General features: G+C 36.4%; 1 protein-coding gene across 1 annotated transcript; it reads right to left on the bottom strand.

Annotated features, from left to right (window-relative positions):
• Nucleotides 1-179: 179 nt before the first annotated feature.
• On the bottom strand, nt 180-19,039 carry TEX9 (testis expressed 9). The gene is made up of 7 exons (XM_050903172.1): nt 18,995-19,039; nt 16,164-16,342; nt 12,192-12,274; nt 9,597-9,770; nt 5,189-5,323; nt 4,581-4,715; nt 180-660 (listed from the first exon to the last, which is right to left on the bottom strand). The coding sequence occupies exons 1-7, from the start codon at nt 19,000-19,002 to the stop codon at nt 583-585; spliced, it is 792 nt and encodes a 263-aa protein (XP_050759129.1). The 5' UTR covers nt 19,003-19,039; the 3' UTR covers nt 180-582.
• Nucleotides 19,040-22,044: the final 3,005 nt, after the last annotated feature.

Below are 22,044 nucleotides of genomic sequence, written 5' to 3' on the forward strand. Positions count from 1 at the left end.
GCCAGGGTGTGAGATGTAATAGCTGAAACAAGTTATGATCATTTCTATAAAAGAGCTGGTGGTGCTTAAATTAGATGCCAGACCAACTAGCTTTGAGGGGAGATCTCTTACAGAGAACAGACGAGGCCCATCTTCCAACCACGTGTTTTAAAAAGGACATGACATTTTCTTCTCGACTGGATCACTGGTTAATTTATTTCTGTTGCAACAAGGAATTTTCTGAGACTAAACCCTGGCTTCTTTGGACTGAATATTACCTTAGATAAGGTATAGTTTTAAATGCTAAACCAGAGCAAACTGATAAAGTACACTTGTTGGAATATTCCTTGGACAGTCTGTGCTTCTCCGCTCATTACAGAACGGACAGTTTGGCCTGAAACTTCAGTAGAAATTTGTATTTCCTATGATATTACAACACAAGCTATCAGGCTTATAAAAGTTAAACAATTTAAACATAAGCAAAATCAACAATACCAATTCATGGGGATATATGGTTATTAACTATTAACAAGCATTCATATGCAGTGCCAAAATAATGTACCATCTGACTTGTATTTCAAACAGAAGTTGTTTTTAATGGAATCAATAATTTCCCCACTCAAGAGCTTTCATGAATTCCTCTTCAGTAAAAGAAAGCATCTTAGCAGCTTCAATGTGCATCTAAAAAAAAAAAAAAAAAAAAAAAAAAAAATTAGGAGCAGAAGGTAGTAGAATAGTGTGAATGCCCAGTACCAAATCCTGTATAGCTGGGATAGCTGAAAGGGGCTTCAAATCTACCATTCTATTTTGTTGTACTATGGTTTTGATGGATGTTCACCTGTTTAAGCTGAAGCTGCTATTCATATTTTTCTGCAAAAATTTATAGTGTAGGGATGTGATAAATTTTATGCTAAACATTGCAACTTCAGCTCTAGTAAAACAGGACCAATAGCTTTTCTTAGTTCCTTATATTGCTTTAATAATACCTCAGTTTTAATAAGGCATGGAAATTACTGAAAATCTGACAACTCTTGTGACCTTTAAAGAACACGTCTAAGAAAACTGGTATACATTCTTTCAAGCTGATCAATATACACCTTAACTTTAAAGATATTACAAATCAAATACATCGTTAAGATTCAGCGTGCTAGTGCCTCTAATATGTGTGATTTAATGTTAAATGAGGATTTTAACAAAATAATAGAACACCATTAAAAATTAACAATCAGCATAAAACAAAGAGTAACTGTACTACACCTTAATGAGAAATACCTGGAGCTGACCACTGGTAGCTGTGATCACAGCATACATCTATGGTCCATTATGGCACACATATACACACACGCACCCCCCTGCGTGTACATATGTATGTGTTTAAAAATCATACAGTAGTCTGAATTTGTATTTCCACTACACAGGATATAGCACATTACTTTAAAAGGAACAAACAGAAGTTTTTAATTTATAACAAAGCTATTTTCTGTTCAAATAATGCAATTGCTTGGAAAAATGTCATCAAGATCATCAGTGTCTGATGAGGAAACAAGTACTAAATGGTCAGTGTCTTTGCACAGAACTACCACTCAAAAAGGCGCAGCAGCCGGAAAGCCCTGAAAGCTGCCTGGGTTCCAGCTGATGTCACAGCAGAGGGCACAGCAGTGCCACACGTCCTCATCACCACACCAGAGTATCATCTCCTTACCTATCATCATTCCCAGTGGAAAGGGAAGTGTGCCAGCTAAATAGTTCTTACTGCAAATTTTAATAAAATGGTTATGGTTTGAAGAACAGGAAACAATTCATGTCTACAAGGAGTCTGGGTTGTGGTTTTTTTATATAGACATACTGTTGGTTCAAAATGACAACAAAGCGTACTGCAGTTCCCACAGGCAGTTTAACACCCTCTAGCTCTGTAAAGCTCAGACTAACTTCCCTTAATCCCTTTTAAAACTAAGATTTTCTATTAAATTCCTCCCTCAAGACAAGCAGAGAATGGTCTGAAGACACCAACTGGAACACCAGCAACTACTTGCTGCCAGCTGCAACTCATCCTACTATTGACAGTTAAGACCTTTGGGGGATTTTTTTTCCTCTATTATTCTTCACGTGGTAGCATATCCTCACCTTCAGGCTAGCTGTACCTGCTATGGGCATCTAAATCTGCCACACAACTACTACACAAATAGCCCAAATCAGGTTTTCCTCATTCATTCAACAAAAGGCAAGTGTGAAGCAGACTTGAAGTTCTTCAGGTGATTACGTATATTGAGCACATGTGAGCTTTAGCTGCCCTTCCCCTGTGCCTTCTGCCAGAAGCTATAAAAGGCAGAGTTAGCGCCATTCTCTTTCAGGTTCTTCCAATCATAGTCTGTTCTGAAAGGACAACTAACGGCATCCTTCTTCTGCGAGTAAATAACATTTTTTGTAAGAAAAGGTAAGTGGCTTCCTCTACTATCTGCAGTTCTGATACAGTATGCATAATTTTTTAAAAATATATTTAGTGACGTTTATCTGAGACTATGGTTTTGGTTCGCAGTCAAGTAGAAATACTGCTCTTTGACACCCATTTCAGTGAATTCATGTTCCAGAGGACAATGAGCTACCTCATGTACAGAGTATATTTTGAGTGAATGCTGTATTTTTTTCATTCTCAAAATAAACTTGAAGAGCTAGAAGGACCAGCCAAAGGCTAAGCTAGCGCTAGTCCTGTTAGATGAATCCCCAGGATCTCCTCTGCATCCCGTTACTGCCAGAAAAATTCTCTTCCACTGGAAATGCACAAGCAGCCCCAGTTCCTCTTATTCCAGTTACCTCCCCTCCTTTGTCTTGTGTTGGAGAGGTATTCCAGATTCAAGGGGGTATTGCCATATTGCAATTCCCAATTCTTAGGATAAGCATGTGTATTTTGTTACGTGAAGCCGCCACTTCATACAGAACTGTTCTTCCTCGGGGGGGCTCAACAGCTTCAAGAGTGTTTACAAAATGTCTGGTGATCACTGCAGTGCTCAAAGGGTAAAGAAAATGTTCTATTTTCTTATCTCAAGGGCTGGCCCTTCTAAGGTGCTTCTGCTCAACAAGTCACCATACGTTGCTTGCTTTAGCTCTCTTACGGCGTTGGTTTGAGAGTGCAAAAAGCACCGCATTAACTCCGTCCCGAAATGAATCACATTAGATTCAGCGGAGTAAGCAATCGGAGGTGAACCACTCTATGATGTTAAGATCCTATCTAGACAATTGGGAAGCCCATAGCTGTGCATATGTCTCATGCAGCCTCAAGGAAAACTGATACAAATGATAGCACGCAATCCCAAGTATGGGGGAAGTGAAAGGTGTGATGGAACTAGTAAGACCTAATGCATCAGTAAGTGGAAAATAGTTTGATTTGGGCAACATCTCTTAGTATACGTTCCTCTCACTTTAATTTCCTTTCATGTAAACTCACAGGTTCTTTCCATTTGTGCCATCAAAGCTCATTTGACAGGTCTATGCTGAAAATATATTTTGAGAAATATATACCCACTCTGCAGTGTCTGAGGTTTCTCTTTGCAAGTAAAACACCCCTCCTTTTGGGGACATGAGCATAGCTTTATCAAATACAATAGTTAAATACATTTTCAGCTATATTCTATCTGAAGTATTAATCTACTTTTTGCTATAACAGCTTTCTGTAAAAGCTGTATCGCTAATTGTTCAGCATGAATTGTCAGCAAGTATTGTACTACCTACCCTCTATTCAGTTTCAGCTGCAGCTGCTAAAGAAACTGAAAGGCAGTAGCCCCTGCCCTCCCTTTTATGCCCTGAGGGAGAGGAATGGAGTGAGATATGAAACGAATATAGAATCAAATGACTTTCAAAATAAGGCTAGCTGCAAGTGCAGTGTGGATGGGAACACCCATGCAGCCATGTAGATGTTACTACATTGTGTGCGATTCAAAGTATGCACAATAGTCCAGGAACTACAAAAGGATGGAGATCAACTCCCCTCTTTCAGTCTACTAAATTCACACTGAGGGTAAGTGCTCTCTCTTTTTTTTTTTTCTTTTTTTGTCTGACACACCAGAGATCTGCAGGTGGGCAGAATTGTACATGTACAGAACACCTCAGAATATAAATAAAAAGAAACAACGTTGATAAAGAAGGACACACTTTGAGAACCCCAGAAGAATGTAATGGCTCACTCCTGAGAGGGCGTGCTGTTACAGCTGCTGATAGAAGTAATATGCTGGGGGGAAAAAACTAAAAAAACCCCTCACATGCTAAAATGGATTCTACTGACACAGCACCAAAGGGAGTTGCTGTTGTTACCTGAACAGTATTTGTTCTTGAACAAATAGATACTCTCGGTCCTAAAGCCTGTCAGTAGCAATCTTTCACTATGACAGGATATATTCCAAGTTAGGAATGGGGTCAATCCCAAAGAAGACCAGCATTTGCTATAAAGCAAAATGTTAGCAATATGCACTAATAAAAGTGAGACTGCTGCTCCCTTGCATTGAAACTTCCCAGTCTTGGGGCTCTAGTTTACATGATTACCTTACTTGACAACACACACATTTAGCTAGAGGTTGTTAACTGAAATGTAACAGTACTCTGGTCCTTACCTTTTGTCTCTTTAAAATATCAATTAACTTTAACTGCTTTTTAAAACCTGTCATTAGCTCTCCTTTTTGCTTCTGCAGTTTCTTGTTTTCTGTTTTTAATTCTTCAATTGTTTTGAGTTCTTGGTTAGCTACATTCTACCATGGGAAGAAAAGGAGAAATGTATTATTTATGAAAGTGGTGCTTTAAACAATGAACCTTGGCATTACATAACAAAATGACAAACAGTAGCCACACAGGATACTTCTGAAAAGAAATGGGATTAATCAAAATATTCCCACATCAAAACTTAAAAAAAGAAAAGAAAATCTTAAAAGATAACAGCCATGGTTTGCCTATGTGTGTATTAGGTGTGTATGTGTACTTCTCCCTTTTTCTAAACACATCTAATTTCCACACAAATGGGGAAAATCAGAAAGGCTATAACTTCCTCCTGCATAGGTTGCAGTAGCGTCACCCAAGATAACCTTTCAAGCCCTTTGGTGACTTGCTCCAATTTTGGGACCGTCTATAAGAGATACGATGCTTCCAAAGCTGATCAAGCCTTTTGTCTCATTCTAGCATTACTGAGTGATTACAGAGTGGAACTTGTTTTCCTAAGCCACTGTACCTTGTTACTTTGCTTCAGTTTGTTCAGCTCCACTTTATACCTTTCTGCTTCTTCCAGGGCCCTGTTTAAGCGAACCTCTGTTGCACTCTGACTGATTGTGGCCTGCTTTTGTATGCGCTTTAGATTCTCCAATTCCTGTTTAAGAAGCAAAGGATAAAAACAAACATTATGAATAACGGTATTTTGATGAATCCTGTATAGACAACACATGTACAGCAAGGCTCACCCTTGAAAACTTAAGAGTCTGTGGACTTTTTTGGCCTGCAGATAGAATCTGTCTCAAAGACCATTAATTCCACTATTAAAACATCCCCTTCTCCTTTGAAATCTTGAAAAGGGATCTTTCTCATCTTTGTTTTAAACTTCTCTTAGAATAATTGTGGAGCTGATCATGTAAGACCACAGGAGTGACTGAAAAACCTTGTATGCTCAGTCAGAAAAAAAGGTCGGCATGTCCACTCTGTGGCAGATTTTGGAACGGTGGTTAGTATTCCCAGCTGCTTCTTCCCACCTGTTCCTTTCACCTCTTTGCCCCAGAGATTACTACGTGCAATTACCAACAAAAAGTTAAAACAGCCTACTGAAGATGGCTGAAGGTAGTAACTATTTCATCTAGCAGAATATAGTTCATCCAGTGTTTATGGCAACAATCAAAACGGTTCCCTCTTGTCTCTGATGATAGTATTTCATAATGATGTAAGTAGGGAAATGAGAAAAAGAGACCAAGTTGAGGAACAGAATAATGAGATTAAAGATCAGGGAATATAGATAAAAGACAAAGCAGAAGAAATAAACAATTCTGGCAGAAAGAGCACATCTTGTCATTTGTGGAAAAGAAAGAGACTTTTTTTTAAAAGACTATCAAATTTTTAGTAATGGGCACAGAAAGATTCTTTTAACCAAATCAGGGTAGAGAGGGGGCTTGTTGTTAACCTTTTACCCTCAGACTGCCTTATTTCTGAGTAATTGTTCTATTTTCTCAATTCCACACCAGCTCTTGTGGTGGTTACTTATGATTTCCACATCACTTATCCAAGAAATGCATACTAATTGACAAGTGTATGCAGCAAAGACGTTATGGTAAAGTTATGACTGGAACAGGTATTTCTGGGAAGCTTTGAACCTTCTCCAAAATGGATGAAGAAAACAGGAGAGTAAGATGCATCTCACTAATCCTCCAAAATTCTGTTGGTGAATGTGGCTCCTCCAAGAGTTCACAAAAACAGATGTTGCTTCAACATTTGTATTTTGTCGCTAACCTGTCCATCTGATTGATTAAAAAAAGATGGGTAAAAGCGCGGCTAGTAGGGCAGCAGAGCCCCTCCCTGGAACACGTGCACGTGCATCATCAGGGAATGCAAATTCATTCGCTGGAAACTGACCCCTGTGTTTCCAAAGAAAGCAAGCTGTACAGCATGCAAACCTCTTTGGCCTGTATCAAGATGATAGAGCTGTGAATAGAGTCAACTACATCTTTCATGCTATGTATTTTATTCTGCATTAATACGAAAAGCTTTGGAATATAGCCTTTGACGCATTTAATGACCAAAAAAATATCTGTATGCAATGCAAATTACATATCAGCTAATCATATCATTTAATGAAAGAATTCTAATAATTCTTTTAGGGCTTTTTGACATCAAGGATTTTTTTGCACTTCATCCAGTGAGAGTATAGTGTTCCACTTCAAGTTTTTCATCTTAAAAATGCCTGAAATGAGTATTTTCTTTTGTAAGTAGGCAAGGTTTCTGCCAATTCTTCAATACTTTAAGTAAAAGCTGGATTAATTTTCTCATACAATGTTTCTCTAAGAGGGGGAAGAAACTACTGTGTTCTGAAACTGCATCCCATTTCAATCTCTGGATTTTCTCCACTGTTCTGACATGGCTGAGGCACTTGAACATCAGTAGGGGGTGTGATACCAGAGAGCTTGTCCATGAGTAACCCTCCCAGCAGGCCGCCTTTCCTCCCAGTAGCAAGCATACGTAGCACTGCTATCTTCAGAAAGCTCAACAACACCTGTCCAACCCCAAAAACATTTGAGAGAGAATGTTTGCTTAACATCAAGCCTTTCTTCAAGGCAAATTATAAAATCCCTGCACAAAGCCTTAAAAGGAATAAGAGCACAACTTTGGTATTTCCCTGACCTTTATCTAACATTATAGCTAGACTGAATTAACAAGTGAGAGAGAACACAGAGGAAGGAATGTTCTTGTAGACAGGTGGTGAAAAAAGACAGGAGAGGTGATATCATTTATTAGATCAACCAGATGGAAAAAAAGAAGAAAGCTGGAAAGAAGAGGATGGAAGTTTTGGGGAGCATCAGAATTCAGCTGCTGCCTGAGGTGGGTGGTCCAGCAGAAACGTTCACTGAGACCAAACACCAAAAGAACGAAATGTAAAAATAACAAACTAACTACCATGTTTCAGGTAAACTGTGAAAACTAGCTGAGAATCTTTGCCTAGGCACATACAAAAAAAGTAGCTGGGGGATTAATGAAATTGCACAAATTGTTGGTAATCTAAGGAAGCTTGGGAAAGCACGTATCACAACTTAAGTCTTCTATCATTTATGTTGCAACAGAAATCACAACAAAAGCAATAAGCCCAAAAACCAGAAGTTACATTTGTGCTATCTCAACTATACAGAAAACTTTCTCTAGACTGAAAGTTTGAGTCTTGAGAGTTTAGCGGCATAGCAGTACAAATTCAGGCCCATGTTCACAGGAAATTGGTTTAAGCATATGTCTAGAATTAATCTACAACTACGTTAATTATATAGTGTTGAATAATACTTCATACCTAAAGAATAAAAGTTTTCAGATTGCTAAGTCCAAAGGAGATTTAAGCAGTTCCTGCAAAATGATTTTTAAATGCCTGGTTTTGGCAGTTAGATAATTTTTTATATCAGAAAAAATATGTAAAATAACTTCTTGATTAGCAGAGAACCATTCATTACATATACTTGCCTTTTTTGCCTTCTTAGTATTTTAAGGAACTACCACTATTTGTCATGATCATGTCTGATCAGTAACCTTGAGAAATTCTAGAAAACACAACCTATTAGGAATAATTGAAGCAACTGAAGATGGTAAATCCAGAGCAAAGACAAGTGAGGAAAGCGACCATATTTTGGATATGGTAGCTGTACAGCAGAAGTGAATAAACTTTTCATCACAACAGACATCTCCTAAATACTGGGATACACTTTGTAACTGTGACTGTGTACAAGAACCAGCATAGGCTGTTGAAGGAAATTATGGAAATTGCCATCACAGGAGGCTTTAAGTACAGGTTAAACACTTACATCCAGGATGGTTTGGATATAATCTAGCCTGTCTTCGTTTAAGAGAATGGACTAAATGACTTCGTAAATCTCTTAGCCCTATTTACTATGAGCCGATGAGTAGTATAAGTACTACTATTGAACATTTTTCCTGACAGAATCAACAATCAGGGTACTTAAGGGAACTTAAAACCTCCAAGTATCTGCACAAAAAGGACACACAAACTTAGAACATTTTAGTTTTAAAATGCCAGAACTACATAACGTTAAGATGAAAGCATGCCTATACAAATGCATAGTATGATTTAATGGAAGTATAATGAGACTTTGTTAGGCTGAGTTGTGTTCTGTTTTCCCCAAATTTTTAAGTGAAACATTCTCCTGGCTATATTACATGTACTACACAATACTGTATCTATTACATGATTTTGAAGTCAACCTCTCTAGCTCTGAGTAATTAAAGAAAAACACATGCTGCTCTTAGATTAAGTTCCAAACAAACAAAGCTGTGTATGCAGGCCATCTGCTACAACTAGGCACGTATACAGTTTTGCATATGTGGCCTACAGCAGGAGCCAGGTTAATTTTGATTCATCCAAATTGGAGCGGCTGGTTTTCAAACAGCCCATTTTCAAGAACAAAGACACATCCTTTCCTCTACCTGCAGAAGATACTAATAGAAGCTGCAGGTGCTTTTTTTAAAATGTTCACCAGGTTCTACAGTTTACAATAAAACTCTTATCACCAGAAGTAATTTTTAACAATTATAATTAAAACCAGAAAAGTAAAATTTCCCTGTATTTTTCAAGATTCCTTTGTGAACTTGACAGCGGTTTCTGAAAGGGTTGTTTTGTCTCTTGCGGGTCTTTTACACTAGAATTTAACTTTTAAATACAGAAATACATGATTGTAGAAGCAGAAGAAAAGCAATTAGCAAAATATATTATTTCTTCCTTTAAAAAAGTGATTAGACCATCTAAAAATACAATTTCTAAAACTATTATCAGAGATTGAAACGCCAATGGGATCACTGGATATAAATCTATCAAGCTAGGGTACAGAGGGTGATTTGATGTGGTTTTTTCCCTTTTGTGAGATAAATGAGACTAATATCTGCAATACCTTTTCTAGCGCAATGACCTCTTGTTGTAACGCTTCACTTTTTTTGTTTGCTTCTTGTGACAACATTTTGTACTTTTCAGTCTGAGAATGTTGCATATTGATTCTTTGTTGCAGTCTGGTGTTTTCTTCTTCACTATCTTTAAGCCGAGATTTTAAATTCTGATTTTCATCATCCTGTTTGACAGTAATTAGCAAAGAAACCCAACTAAATTATTGCAAGGAAGCAAGAGGATAATGTGATAGTAATGTTTTGTAAATAAAAGGCAGTAAAAATATACATACTGTAGATATGGAGATAATGATTTTTTAAAAATATGTTATTTTTAAATGTTTAGATCCTTCATGATGGATTTCACAACAATTTTAAGAAAGGAAACAACTAAGACAAACTAAGAAAACAAAACACCAATTTACCAGGACAATACTTCAAAAAACAGTAACATTTTTCTCATTTAATTTTCTGCAGTCTTTTACTTGCAACTGTCTTGTAGCAGTATGCAAAACATTTAATTTCTCATAGTTCAAAGGTTTTGAGAACTAACTATCAAAATGTTATGGAGTAATATGAGTAACAGTGGCACGTAGATATTTTGTGACTTTTTTTAGAGAATAGCTAAATGCACACATCAGGAAAAATTCTGGGGAAAAAGAAGAGAATATAATTACTGATAAATCAATCCATTATCTTTTAGGAGAATATCTGGTTTTGACTTAAAAGCAAGCTAATGATCCAGGATACATCAAGTATTCAAATTCAAGATTCTCTTAACATCAAGTGAATCCTATATTAGATTCATGATCTACTGGCAATTACATCCCACATTAAGCATTATAACTTAAAGGCATTTTTCTTTTATAACTTTTTAAACATTGTAAGTGAATAGTAATGTAGGTTATTTCAGAGATACATTATGCCCTTCATTTCTTTAAGAAGAAGAAATCAAGGCACATACAGAAATGGAGTTTCTATGAAAACAAGTCTTTCTCTCCTGTCCTCTCAGCCTCCAGGAATACATGCTTCTCACCTGGGAAATGTATGTGCTTTACCCTAAGTTTCCTATGACCGCATGCACCTCAGAAACTCCCACTTCCTTATATTTAAAACAGATTTACTAATTCCTTACAATAATTGGACTGTGAATTAGAACAAAACTCAGAATCTACCTCAAGGCTTTGCCAATATGAAATTTTTGTGACCTTCTGAATGTAATAAAGTTATTTTCACACCAGAGAAACTAGTACCCAAAATGATACATTTACGTACAGAGTGCTATGGGAGCAGGACAAGAACAGGTACAAGGTTATCTTCTGTCATCTGCTATAGTAACTGAATTCGGTAGTATTTTTGGCATGGAATGATGGAGTTCAATAGCTACTGACAAAATTATATTTGATTTGAAAATGAAAATGTCTTTAAAATCTAATGTAACAACTTTCTTTTGATCACAGCATAAAAGTATTGAAATGCAAAAGCACCTGTATTGATAAAAATGAAATAAAGTACAGATATAAAACATCAAAATCTAATTCCTTCTAAAGATTTTCTCCAGGTACCTATCTCAAAAAACTTATTTAATATCATCCTGCTCCTTTTAACTCTAAATTAAAAGCTTGACAGCAAACACATAAGTGGTTTGCCGTATGTTCTGAATGTCATCATCACATTTGGGCCTGGGGAAATAGGTGGAAAAAAGCATTCTGAAGTTAAGAGACCACAACTAAGAATAATCTAATTGTGTAAAATGGAAAGTTAGTTCAAAAACCTTGCTGGATTACAAATGCACGAAAAAGAGGTGATCCCTCTGGCAGATAGACACAAACTATTTAAGGTTTTATAGTTCAAGAGATGTTTGAACATCATCTGAAAACATATTGCCAGACAGTGCACATCATAAAACTCGCTTGTAGTACACTCTAACAGTAAAATATCAGCGTAGCTTCACAATGCGTTAACTTCAGTCTGATCTGCCCAAATATGTAATTCCAAATACAGTCCTCTGCATCAAGTGTGATCTTCAGAAAAAAGAAAGCCTAATTTCTGTTTTGATTACAATATTCCACTTAAAGTGGATCACAGATCAGCTGCTTCCACACTTTGTTCCACCAAGGACACCCAAAGCACCTGCCTAAATTTTTCAAGCTTTTTTATTTCTCATTCTGCCTTAAACATCCCTCTCCTCCCATGACCCAGTTCTGGGCACCACTCGTCTTCTCCCTTTACACCAAAATCTGTATTTGACTGCTACCATATCCTCCTCCTTTTTCTCGGGCTCTGGTAATGCTCTCCTTCCCAGCAGTGATGGCTAGGGCACTCTGCAGCACCACAGTGTCCCTACAGCTGGGGCACGTCTTCATTCCCAGCAGTTCTTTCTTGCCTCAAATTCTTTTTCATTAAGTATACTTTGCAAGCTTTTAGCCCAAATCACATTTATACAGAAATTACTATCCTTGACTTTAAATTCTTAGGAAATTTAAAAAAATAGAACCTTAGCTCTTAATACATGAAAAGGAAACGTTGAGGGAATTCTGTTGTGATTATTTGTTAAAGGGGAACCTACTCCGTTTCTACAGATAAGAAAACTCAGCTCTTCTTACCTTTTTCCTGCATTCACACACTACACTATCCAGCTCTTCCTGCATAACACGTAACTTTGCCTTAAGAAATCTGATTTGAGCTTCTGTGAACATAAAAAGTACATTTAATATCCACAAGTACGCATTACTCAATGCAGAAAAGAAGCAAGACTGATGTAAGAACTCACTTTCATCTTCTTGTTTTTAAAAACACACTACATCATTGTTTATAATTATTAAAGAGAAATAGGCAAATAAAAACGCAGTTTTCTAAAAAAATATTTGAAGTTTCTCATTCTTAGGCAAAGCTTTGTATAGATTTTTCCTTTTAACGACTGAACTCGACGTCTTTAAAAGACTCGTAATTCTCAAAATTGAAACTTACTGGAAACTTTTGTCATACTATGCAATACATTACAGCATTCCTTGAGATTGAAGTCAAGAAAACTATACTGTAGGGTATGTCTACATTGCAATCAATCTGTAGCTGCAATTTGTGTAGTTACACTCAAAGTAGTTTTAAACTGCTCACAACAAGGAATTAAATGTCGACTGCAAAACCCTCCTAATAGGTAAATACCCCTCCCACGCAATAGTCCATGCTTTTTTAAAGTACACTGCTAACTTTATTCAATTAATAGTTTAAAATTAAATCAATTTAATCTGGTTATTTTTCCAAATGAAGTACTTTCTTGCTCTTGGACAGCTAAGAAACGTACTACTGGCATGACAAAACAAGCTGTGTGAACTGTATGTTCTTTTACTCCCTATTCCCCACCCTTTCCCCAGATCATTCACAAGGAACGCCCCCTGAACTTTCGCAGGCACAAAGCATGGAAACAGTATGAGGATCAAGTTGAGCAACACAGGAATCACCAGTATTCATAGTAGGTACAAGGAGAAAAGAATAAAGCGGAGGAGTATCTGGAGCTGAATGTGAAGGGATGGATGGGTACATGCGTTCATTTGCTGTTACAGGAATTCTTTTAATTTCACCCGCCTTCCCTTATCAACCGTCAATTGCAGCTTAAGTTGTAACTACGCAGACACCAATAATAAGTAGGATTTAGGAAAACACCATGAAAAAATAAGATACAGACTGACTTTTTTCCTCCTGTTACATCCTTGCTAGCTTCTGGTAACTAGTGGCTATCCTGAGATGGAGACCATATTGAAGCCATCAAGTTTCATGTACTTCTATACTATTAAGTTGTTTGATTTTCTTCATAAAACCTATTGTAGTTTGGCATTCACAATATCCTGTGGCAAGGAGTTGGCTAATTTAATTACGCATTATGTGAAAGAAAAACACTTAGTATAGCTTGCTTTAAATCCAATTTAATGTGGCATTTACTAGTGTTTGCATTACAAAAAGACAGCTTTCTCTTTACCGTTACTGTTTTTGTTACAGAATCTTTCGTATTGCCCTCAATTGTTTTGTTTTCAAATTGAAGACTCAAATTCAAGTTGTTCCATGCTTCTAATTGCTACTATATACTCTTTCCTGTATCTTTCCTAGTTCTACATCCTGGTTTTGAGATGGGGTGTGCAGAACTGTGTGTCCTACTCAAGATGGGGTAGTATCAATTATATAATAGCTAATGATAACAGTACAATATTTTGTTTTCTGTTATCTTCTGAAGGATTTCTAACAATCAATTTGCCTTTTCCACTGTGAACAAGCAATAAGTTTACGCATTTGGAGATGTCTTAATTAGTAATAACTAAACAAAGTCCAGCTCAGAAGCAGGTGTAACTGGAGTTGGTTTTTCTATCAGCATTACTTTGCACTCTTTAATGCTGAATATAAACCTCCATTCTATCACCTCACTCAGTACTATGAGATTCTTCTACACCACTTCAAAATCAGTTTTAATTATCCTAAAATCATTGTTTCACGTACAAATTTCTTTACCAGCTATCGTTCCTTTTTCCCAGATTATTTTTCTGTATATTGAACAATGTAAGCTTCATGATAGATCACTCTAGGGCTATACCACTACCTGCAAAAACTGGTTGTTTCTTTTTACTATTTTGTTTTCTCTTTTACTCAGTTATTAGTCTACAGACAACTTCTCTTCTGTCTTAGACAGCTCTGTGTCATTAAAAGCATGTAGTAGTAAACCTTGTTGAAAATCCAAGAGTACAACTAGAACTAGATTAGCCTTGGGAGGTGGCTATGATCCAGAATCAGTTTGAATTCTTACAAGAGGTAAAGATAATTAATTAGCTTCCTAATTGGTCAATGTTAATCACCTGATGAGGCTGATAAGGGGGAGGGGTATCACTTAACAGGATGGTCTTAGGTTATAAAGTAACCAACAGTTTAGGGAACAGTAAACAAGAAAAGGACATCTGAGAGACTCCGATACCCTATAAGAAAGAATAGGTGTCTTGAATTCCTGAGATAATCTGAAGATTAATGTGAAGTGCGACAACACGTTCAGGTATTTTGTTTGGGGGGGGCGGTATATTAGATAAAAATAGAGGTTCATGTTCAGCCTTCTACATGTCTGTGTGCTTCTATCACTGCTTGTTACTGCAGAGTTGAGTTATAACCCACAAAAACAGCCCCTGAGAAAAATAATGTGTAAGCTACTGTGTTGGCAGAAAAATGGCTGCGCTGTGATGACCTGTGATCATGAAATAAAGATATGGAACCGAAGTCCAGGAAGAGCGCTGCAAGAAGCTCAGGGAAAGGACAATGCTATGGAACCTTATCAGCACGTTGGCCTAAAAAGTCTAGCAGAGGCACATAAACCTAAGGAATCCCTTACTAGGAGATTCCCACTAAGGGATCAGCCCACGCTGTAACATGGCCTATTTAGTATCTACATCTACTTCCTTGTGAAAACTGTAACTGTTCTGTGAGTTTGACACTGCTAGCATGCCCTGCAATAACTTATTTAGCATATTAAGGAGACATTCAGAGTGTTCTAAATAGTCAATATCAAATTTAAAAAGCAAAAATCAATCCAGAGTATTTTCATTTCATCATTAAAGTTACAGAAAAAATTCTCAATACTCAAATACATGCTCTTGGTCCACAAGACCTGATTACTAGACACCAGTAATAACTCTTCTTGAGTTACCTTGAATTTATTTGGTGTAAGCTTCTAATGCAGTCCAAAGCAATTTCTTTTTACTTCAGGAATAAAAACTATAAAATAGGTATCTGAGGATCTGTTTTGGGAGACTTATTAACAGAAGATGTGCACAGAATTACATGAGGTTAGAAATTAAGCTATTTCTGTGCTGGCATTCTGTGCTTGTTGACACCAAGCTGTTAGATTAAAAGAAGAGGTTTGGGTCTTTTTGTACTACTGCAGTGAATCTCTAACTTCATGCTTGCTTTAGCATTGTAAGAAACTACATAAACTCACTTTTATCACACCAACGCCAAAAAGACAGATGTGCATCATGCCTTTAGCTTCACTGACAAATACTGCAATCCCCTTTCCTGCTCTACTTCTAGGACAAACATAAACACACCATTTGGAGTGGGAAAGTGTCTGGAGGATTCTCATTCAAGCACTGTAGCCAAAACATTACTTCCTTTAAGCCACTTTCTAAGATCCACAGCATTGCTCTGAGGAAAGGCTTTTTCCTCTAAAGGCAGAATCTGTGCAAAGGACTGAAGCTCATCTTTTTGGAAAGACAAGCTTAGCATCATGTATTTCTACTTCCTCAGTGAAATGAATCAAATGTTATGCACATATTCAACACATGTAACCATCCAAACATCTTCCTACAAAGGTGGAAACCAAGATAAAAATTCACTTTTTCTTTTCCCATGATTAGTCATATGTGACCTGATCTTCCTCTAGGACTGCATAAAGAAGAAAAACCTTCTTTTCATTTTCGTTTAACTTAAGGGCTTTAGAACTTTCCCTGTAATTTCTACAGAAACTCTTCTTTTTTTTCCCCAGGAGAACCCATTTCTAATAGTCAGGAAGCAAGAATAAAAGTACTTAACCATGGGAGGAAACCTACCTGCTCCAATTTCATTTCCAACGCTTGGAATAATATCACCATCTAGACAATCTGGTAAGCCTCCTCTCTCTAGTTTTTCTTCAATTTTGCTTATTGTTTTTGCTAAAGAAAAATCTATGCAATCCTCCAGTACTGCAACATCATCAGCACTTTGTACTTCCAGGTTTCTTATTTTTGAACTGAAAAAAAGCAAACCCTAGATTTTAAATATATAATAAAAAAAAAGTTTACAAAAATATAGCGTATTTGCTATTTTTACGAGTATACCATTATTTACCTAACGCAACTTCATTGCTCGCATTCAATACGAAAAATACATTAATGGCAATTTCTCATTTTCTTTATGTAAGATACCTTTACCGTATTCCACATAAACAATTACAGGATTTTACATATTATAATGTAGGAGGCAGAGAAACAGTACCATTTTCTACTGAGAAGATTTTGGCATGGTCTTCTCATCCAACAACTTCATAACTAAATCAGAGTAGAATAAAGAAACAGAGGAATGTTCTCTTGGCTTTAGCTACTATCCTCTGCCTTAAATTCTGCTATTTTTTCCCCCCACGTTAACTTCTAGAATTCTGTCCTCTCTAGCTATGTTCCTACCTTACCACAATTTCTGAATCATTATGTCTGACCTAGGAAACTTCATTGATCCCAGAAGTTGCATATCAAAGTTTTCATAAAACCAAAACACAAGATATGTGACACATCTGCTACACAGGGTATCATCTCCTCAGTTTTCTTCTATAAAAAGATGACATTAGCTCCCACAGGATCTGAAGCTCCTAAGTTCTTATTCCAATATATCCTCATCCCAATGCAGCGTCCAGACTCCTTCGAGCTGCTAACTTTCTCCCACAACTTTGGGTTCACCTTGCAGGTCTTATATCTGCACAATTCCACTTCTAAATCTCATGACGTGGTGACAGCATGACAGCCTCCCCTGAACTGCCCAAGGGAGGTCCAAAGGGTCCACAAGTGACTTCCAAGTCCTGAAAGACAACCTTGGCCTCTGTCAATTCCATGTTCTGCCACCTTGCAGACAATTTTCAACCTGTTTTGGTATTTGTCCATATCTTGTGGCAGTTTTAATTTGTTCCCAGGATTTTATGCATTTCTCTAATCTTTTCTTTTGTCCAGATCTCCGTTTCTTGCTTTTACAACCTTGAATTTGCTATCTGCAGAGCTGAAGCTTTTCAGCTTGAAACCTCTGAAAGCTGTGGTACTATTACTGACTCTCTCTTGCCCTGTGAGCCCAAGATTCACCTAAACAGGAGACCCCTGAGGGCTTCATGTTTCCCATTACAAGTCTGATCAAAAATCAGTCTGCACCACCTAAGTGTGCTCTCTCAGGTTGCCTCAGATGATATATTTCCCACACGTATGCTCATTAGGCATCCTGTCACTGAAGGAGTTAACAGAGTTTAGCTTGAGAGTGCTTGAGCAGAAAGCAAGTTTCATTGTTGTAATATTAATCACATATGTTCACTAATACTTTTTGGTGCTCTATGCAAGTAAACAGATAGCTACATGGTGGAACTAACCGAGGAGGACCACAAGTTTGATACATTTATTTATACAAATATATATAAACGTAGAAGCATACATGAATAAAAATAACCTGATAAGACAAAAATAGCAACTAAAATATTTTATTACAAGCAAAGAAATAAGTATAATATACCTTGAAGTTGTTCTTTTTCCCTTACTTCCAGAGTACGGTCTGTTCTGAGCCGTGGGCACGGAAGTACATTGCTTCTTGTTTGCTAGCTACAAATGTTTTTCAGAAAGTAGTGATTTTTGTTTTAATTAGTTATGAATTACTTTTTTCTAGTGTTTTTTGTGTTTGGGTTTTTTTTCTTTTTCATATATTCAGACTCAAGGATACTTTTCAAAGTATGCTTTTTAAACTTTCAAAAGCACAATTTTTCAGTTTTATTTGCACTCGTCTTTATCTTGCAACTTTTATGTCCGTATGCCCAAATTATAATACATCCAATAGTCATTTGCTTGTGGGAGTTTTTGCGCACATACTCATAATAAATTCATGCATAAGCAAAGCTCTCAGCTATTGTCAAGATATTAACTATTGGACTGTCAAGAAAGTGCATTTCTTTGAAAAATGCTTATCATACCTTCAAAAACATTGAACACTATTTTTATGCATTATTTTAATCTTATAAATTCCCTGTAGAAGGAAGATCTAACAATATTTTTGTTGCTTCCACCCAAATAAATATTCTTCAAAAATCAGGGTTTTTTTCTACTGTATTCTGATAAATAACTGAAGACTGTTATTATTTAAGTATTTTGGAAGCTTTAGCTCACCTCCTATAAGATTCAATGTAATTGTAATCAGAGACTATTGAGTTGGTTCCTAATCTGTCTCCTTTTTCCATTATATTTCCCTTCCTGTATTCAGTTATTTTGACTACTTGTTTATTATTACATCTAGAAGACAGTAGTACTGCCTTTAGTATCATATGGGAGGAGGAGGGAAGAGGAGAAAGGAAGAAATTAATTATGTTCTAATATTTTGCACTTGGAATTCTTAATTTGATGTTCAAAACACTGAACACTTCTGTCAATGCTTTACAGATGAGGAAACTTAGAACACAAAAATTAAACGTGATGTAAGTCCACTTAACCACCAGTGGCACTGAGAAAACCTGGTAACACTGTCCCTGTAGCACTGCTTTGAACATCATTTCCTTTTGGCTTCCCACCCATGTAAGTCCCCAGTGTAGCACAGCCTTAAAACCAGAAGTAATATGTGGAAATGACACTAGAAGAGAAATTAACCAGGATAGTTTTGACTTTGATACCTTGGCATGTGAGTGCGTAAGAGATGAAATTTCAGGACAGAGTGGATCTCTGCAGAAAAAAAAATGAAAAAAAAAAAAAAATCACTGAATGCATAAAACAAAATAAACATTTTACAACAAAAATTCAACCCCTATGTCAGAATCAGGAGAATAACATTTTATGTGCCTAGAATAAACAACATAGCTAAGGTGGGAACATACACTAAGTTCAGTCACAAATTCAGTCTCATTCTCTGTCTTTCCATTCTACCTCACTTGCTATCTAAGTCACCTGGTGCGTCTAGAGTATCTAATACAACAGTTTACTTATGTCCCAGAATCTGAATCTCGTCTCTTGCAATTCAGGCGATTGCTGCAACTTACTGGCTTATTAGATCAATGATTCCCTGTACCAGGGAGTACTTAGCCAGTATGCAGAGTGTTATCAGCTTCAACAAGAGAGACTGACAATCCATTACCAAAGATCACCAACAGCTCAGTGGTTAATACACCTACCTGACATACAAACCCCTGAACTAATACAAAGAAAATGAAGATATAAACCAGTGTCCTCTACATCCTAAGAGGGAGTGCAACTGTATGCTCAGATTGACTGTTGTCAAGTCAATCGACAGGGACTATCAAGTGAATATGAGGTGAGAGCAATTTATAAATTAAGCCTCTCAGAATTTTCTCTGAAATACATATTAGAAATATTGTATCCATTTTACAGATGAAAAAAACAGGAATAAAAAAGCAGCTTTCTTATCTGCTTATTTGGCTGAAAACCATGCTTCTTAGTAACTGAACTTCAGGTTAAATGATTATTTTTAAAATCTGCTGGAAACAAGCAGAAAGTTTTAGCATGCTGTGTACTCTTCAGGTCAAGTTACTTGTCATATATATATAACTTTTTTACTTTCAGAATGAGTTCTCTGAATCTGTGTTATTGCACTGAAAGGTTACTTTTTTACTACCTTCTATAATTTTTTACTTCAATTAAAATGCTGGTTTATAAAAGATTTGGAATAAAATTTAAATTTCAGGCATATCAAGTCACCTCTATTTTTTTGCCCAGCTGATTTGAGCAAATGTTTAGATCTTGCCTTTAAAAATTTCACAAACATCCATTCATCAACAAGAACTATCTGCACAAAGCTCTGTATTTTATTAATCCAAAAAAACCCTGGAGAAATAATCTGTGTGTGGTTGGCAACAGACTTCAAGAATAGGATGATTAGTTTTTGTCTATTTACCCTATTTTCCTCATGCTTCCTTCCTATTGGCTAGCTTTAGGAGCATGCAGAAGGTGAGGATTTGCTGCCACAGAAATAGCAGTTGTATGTTATTCTGAAAAATATGAAAATACAACACTCTCTATACTCAAGAAAACAATAATGTTCTTTCCATCAATAGACTGATTTGTTCCTACTGTATCTGTTGTCTCAGGGCCTTCTTTTTAAAAAAACAAACAAAGCAAAACAAAAAAAAAAACCCTCATTGTTCACTAAATTCCTCAAACTTGTTTAATGGTTTCATTCCTCTTCCCCATACATGACAACCCATTTTTAAAACCTCATAATACAGTTCTATAGTTGTTTGGCAAGTGAAATTAATGTGTAAATCCTGAAAAGGTATCCAAATAAGTAGCTAGAGTATTGTGGCAACACTGAAACAGAAGCTAATGTTTAACAATTCCATCTCTGCATGTAAACATGAGATGCATGTGCATGAGCAAACCCTTTGTGTTTGCTAATCCTATTCAAAGCCTATAGCATGCTTGCCCATGCGCATACAGTTCCCATCGCCATGAGCCTGGCAATGCTCTGAAGAGTGAAAGTGTAAACAAAAGCTGATTTCAATGCAGTGTCACGGGAGCTGCTTTGTCTCTATGTAATTCAAGTTTCTCTGCAAAAATTATGCTATAAACACTCCAGAACAACTTATTTTAAAATATACACTGACATGGAGAGTGACTTAAATATTTGTTGCCTTTTTTTTTTTTTTACTTTGCTTACTCATTTTTTTTCTCTTAACCTGTCTTTTTTTTTTTTTTTCCCCCTGATACTACCTCTTTCTTTGCTTCAATTTCTCCTCTTCTTTCCAGTTGCTTTAGTGTTCATTCTCCTTAAAGGAATCAATGGAAATTTCAAATGGATATTTCAAAAATATCTCAAGTGCTTCCTTTAGATTTATGGCCTATCTGCTTGCAAAATTTTGGAAGAAAAAAAATTTTTAATTAAATATTAAATACTTGGCACTAATCTAACTGAATGGCCTCAATGTGCACTCATGAATAATCAGTGTGCCTAATTCCTAGCACACATTTCTAATTTTTTTTTTCACTACAGCATGGGATTTCAATTCTTCTCTCACATAAATGTTTACCAGAACATAGACTGTGGTTGTTTTAAGATGTTTTAATTTATGTAGGTAATTGATAGATCAGTTGCTATTCTGACATGCTAATTGCCAATATTTTTTTTTAATTCTTCCAGCACTCCCATTTATTTCAAATGTATACCATCAAAGCTGTTAACTCCCTTTGTGGGGCTGAACCCTCTGATCACATTACTTCATAAAACAGACCTATAACTCAACTCCAGTTTGAAGTTCTTAAAATCTTGTGTCTACTGTTCAAAATCCATCTAACAGAACATAAAACTAAAGCAAGATCCAGAATTTGTTTGCAAAGCATGATTATACTGATAATACATGGAGTTTCTTCCCCCCCTCCCCCTACAACTGATAGATATGGCTTTAAAATAGCTCAGGAATAATTTTAACCATAGTAGCAAACTTTTGCTGGTATAGCCAGGCTTCTATCACAGACTTGCTGTCACACCTTTTTAAGTACTGAAAAACCCTTTTACGTTTGTTAAAAAAAAAAAACACACACACACAAAAAGAAACCCCTCAATTTGTTTTAACTTTTACTCTGCACAAAAGTAATTATTTGATCATCTCTAGCAGACTTTCACATATACTGCTTCAAAACAGTTTCCCAACTGCAACTTAACATTTGAAGCAGCTTGTAGTCTGGTCCTGTATCTTTGTTATCCACACTAGTG

This window comes from Gymnogyps californianus, chromosome 11 (assembly GCF_018139145.2).
Source record: "Gymnogyps californianus isolate 813 chromosome 11, ASM1813914v2, whole genome shotgun sequence".
Classification (NCBI taxonomy): Eukaryota; Metazoa; Chordata; class Aves; order Accipitriformes; family Cathartidae; genus Gymnogyps; species Gymnogyps californianus.

What these genes read in the sequence shown, in the direction of transcription:
- TEX9 (XM_050903172.1), bottom strand. An exon ending in TGTGTGAATGCAGGAAAAAG is followed by an intron (nt 9,771 to 12,191) that starts GTAAGAAGAGCT and finishes ACTGTCAAACAG; the next exon opens with GATGATGAAAATCAGAATTT. An exon ending in ATATTTTAAAGAGACAAAAG is followed by an intron (nt 661 to 4,580) that starts GTAAGGACCAGA and finishes TTTTTTTTTTAG; the next exon opens with ATGCACATTGAAGCTGCTAA.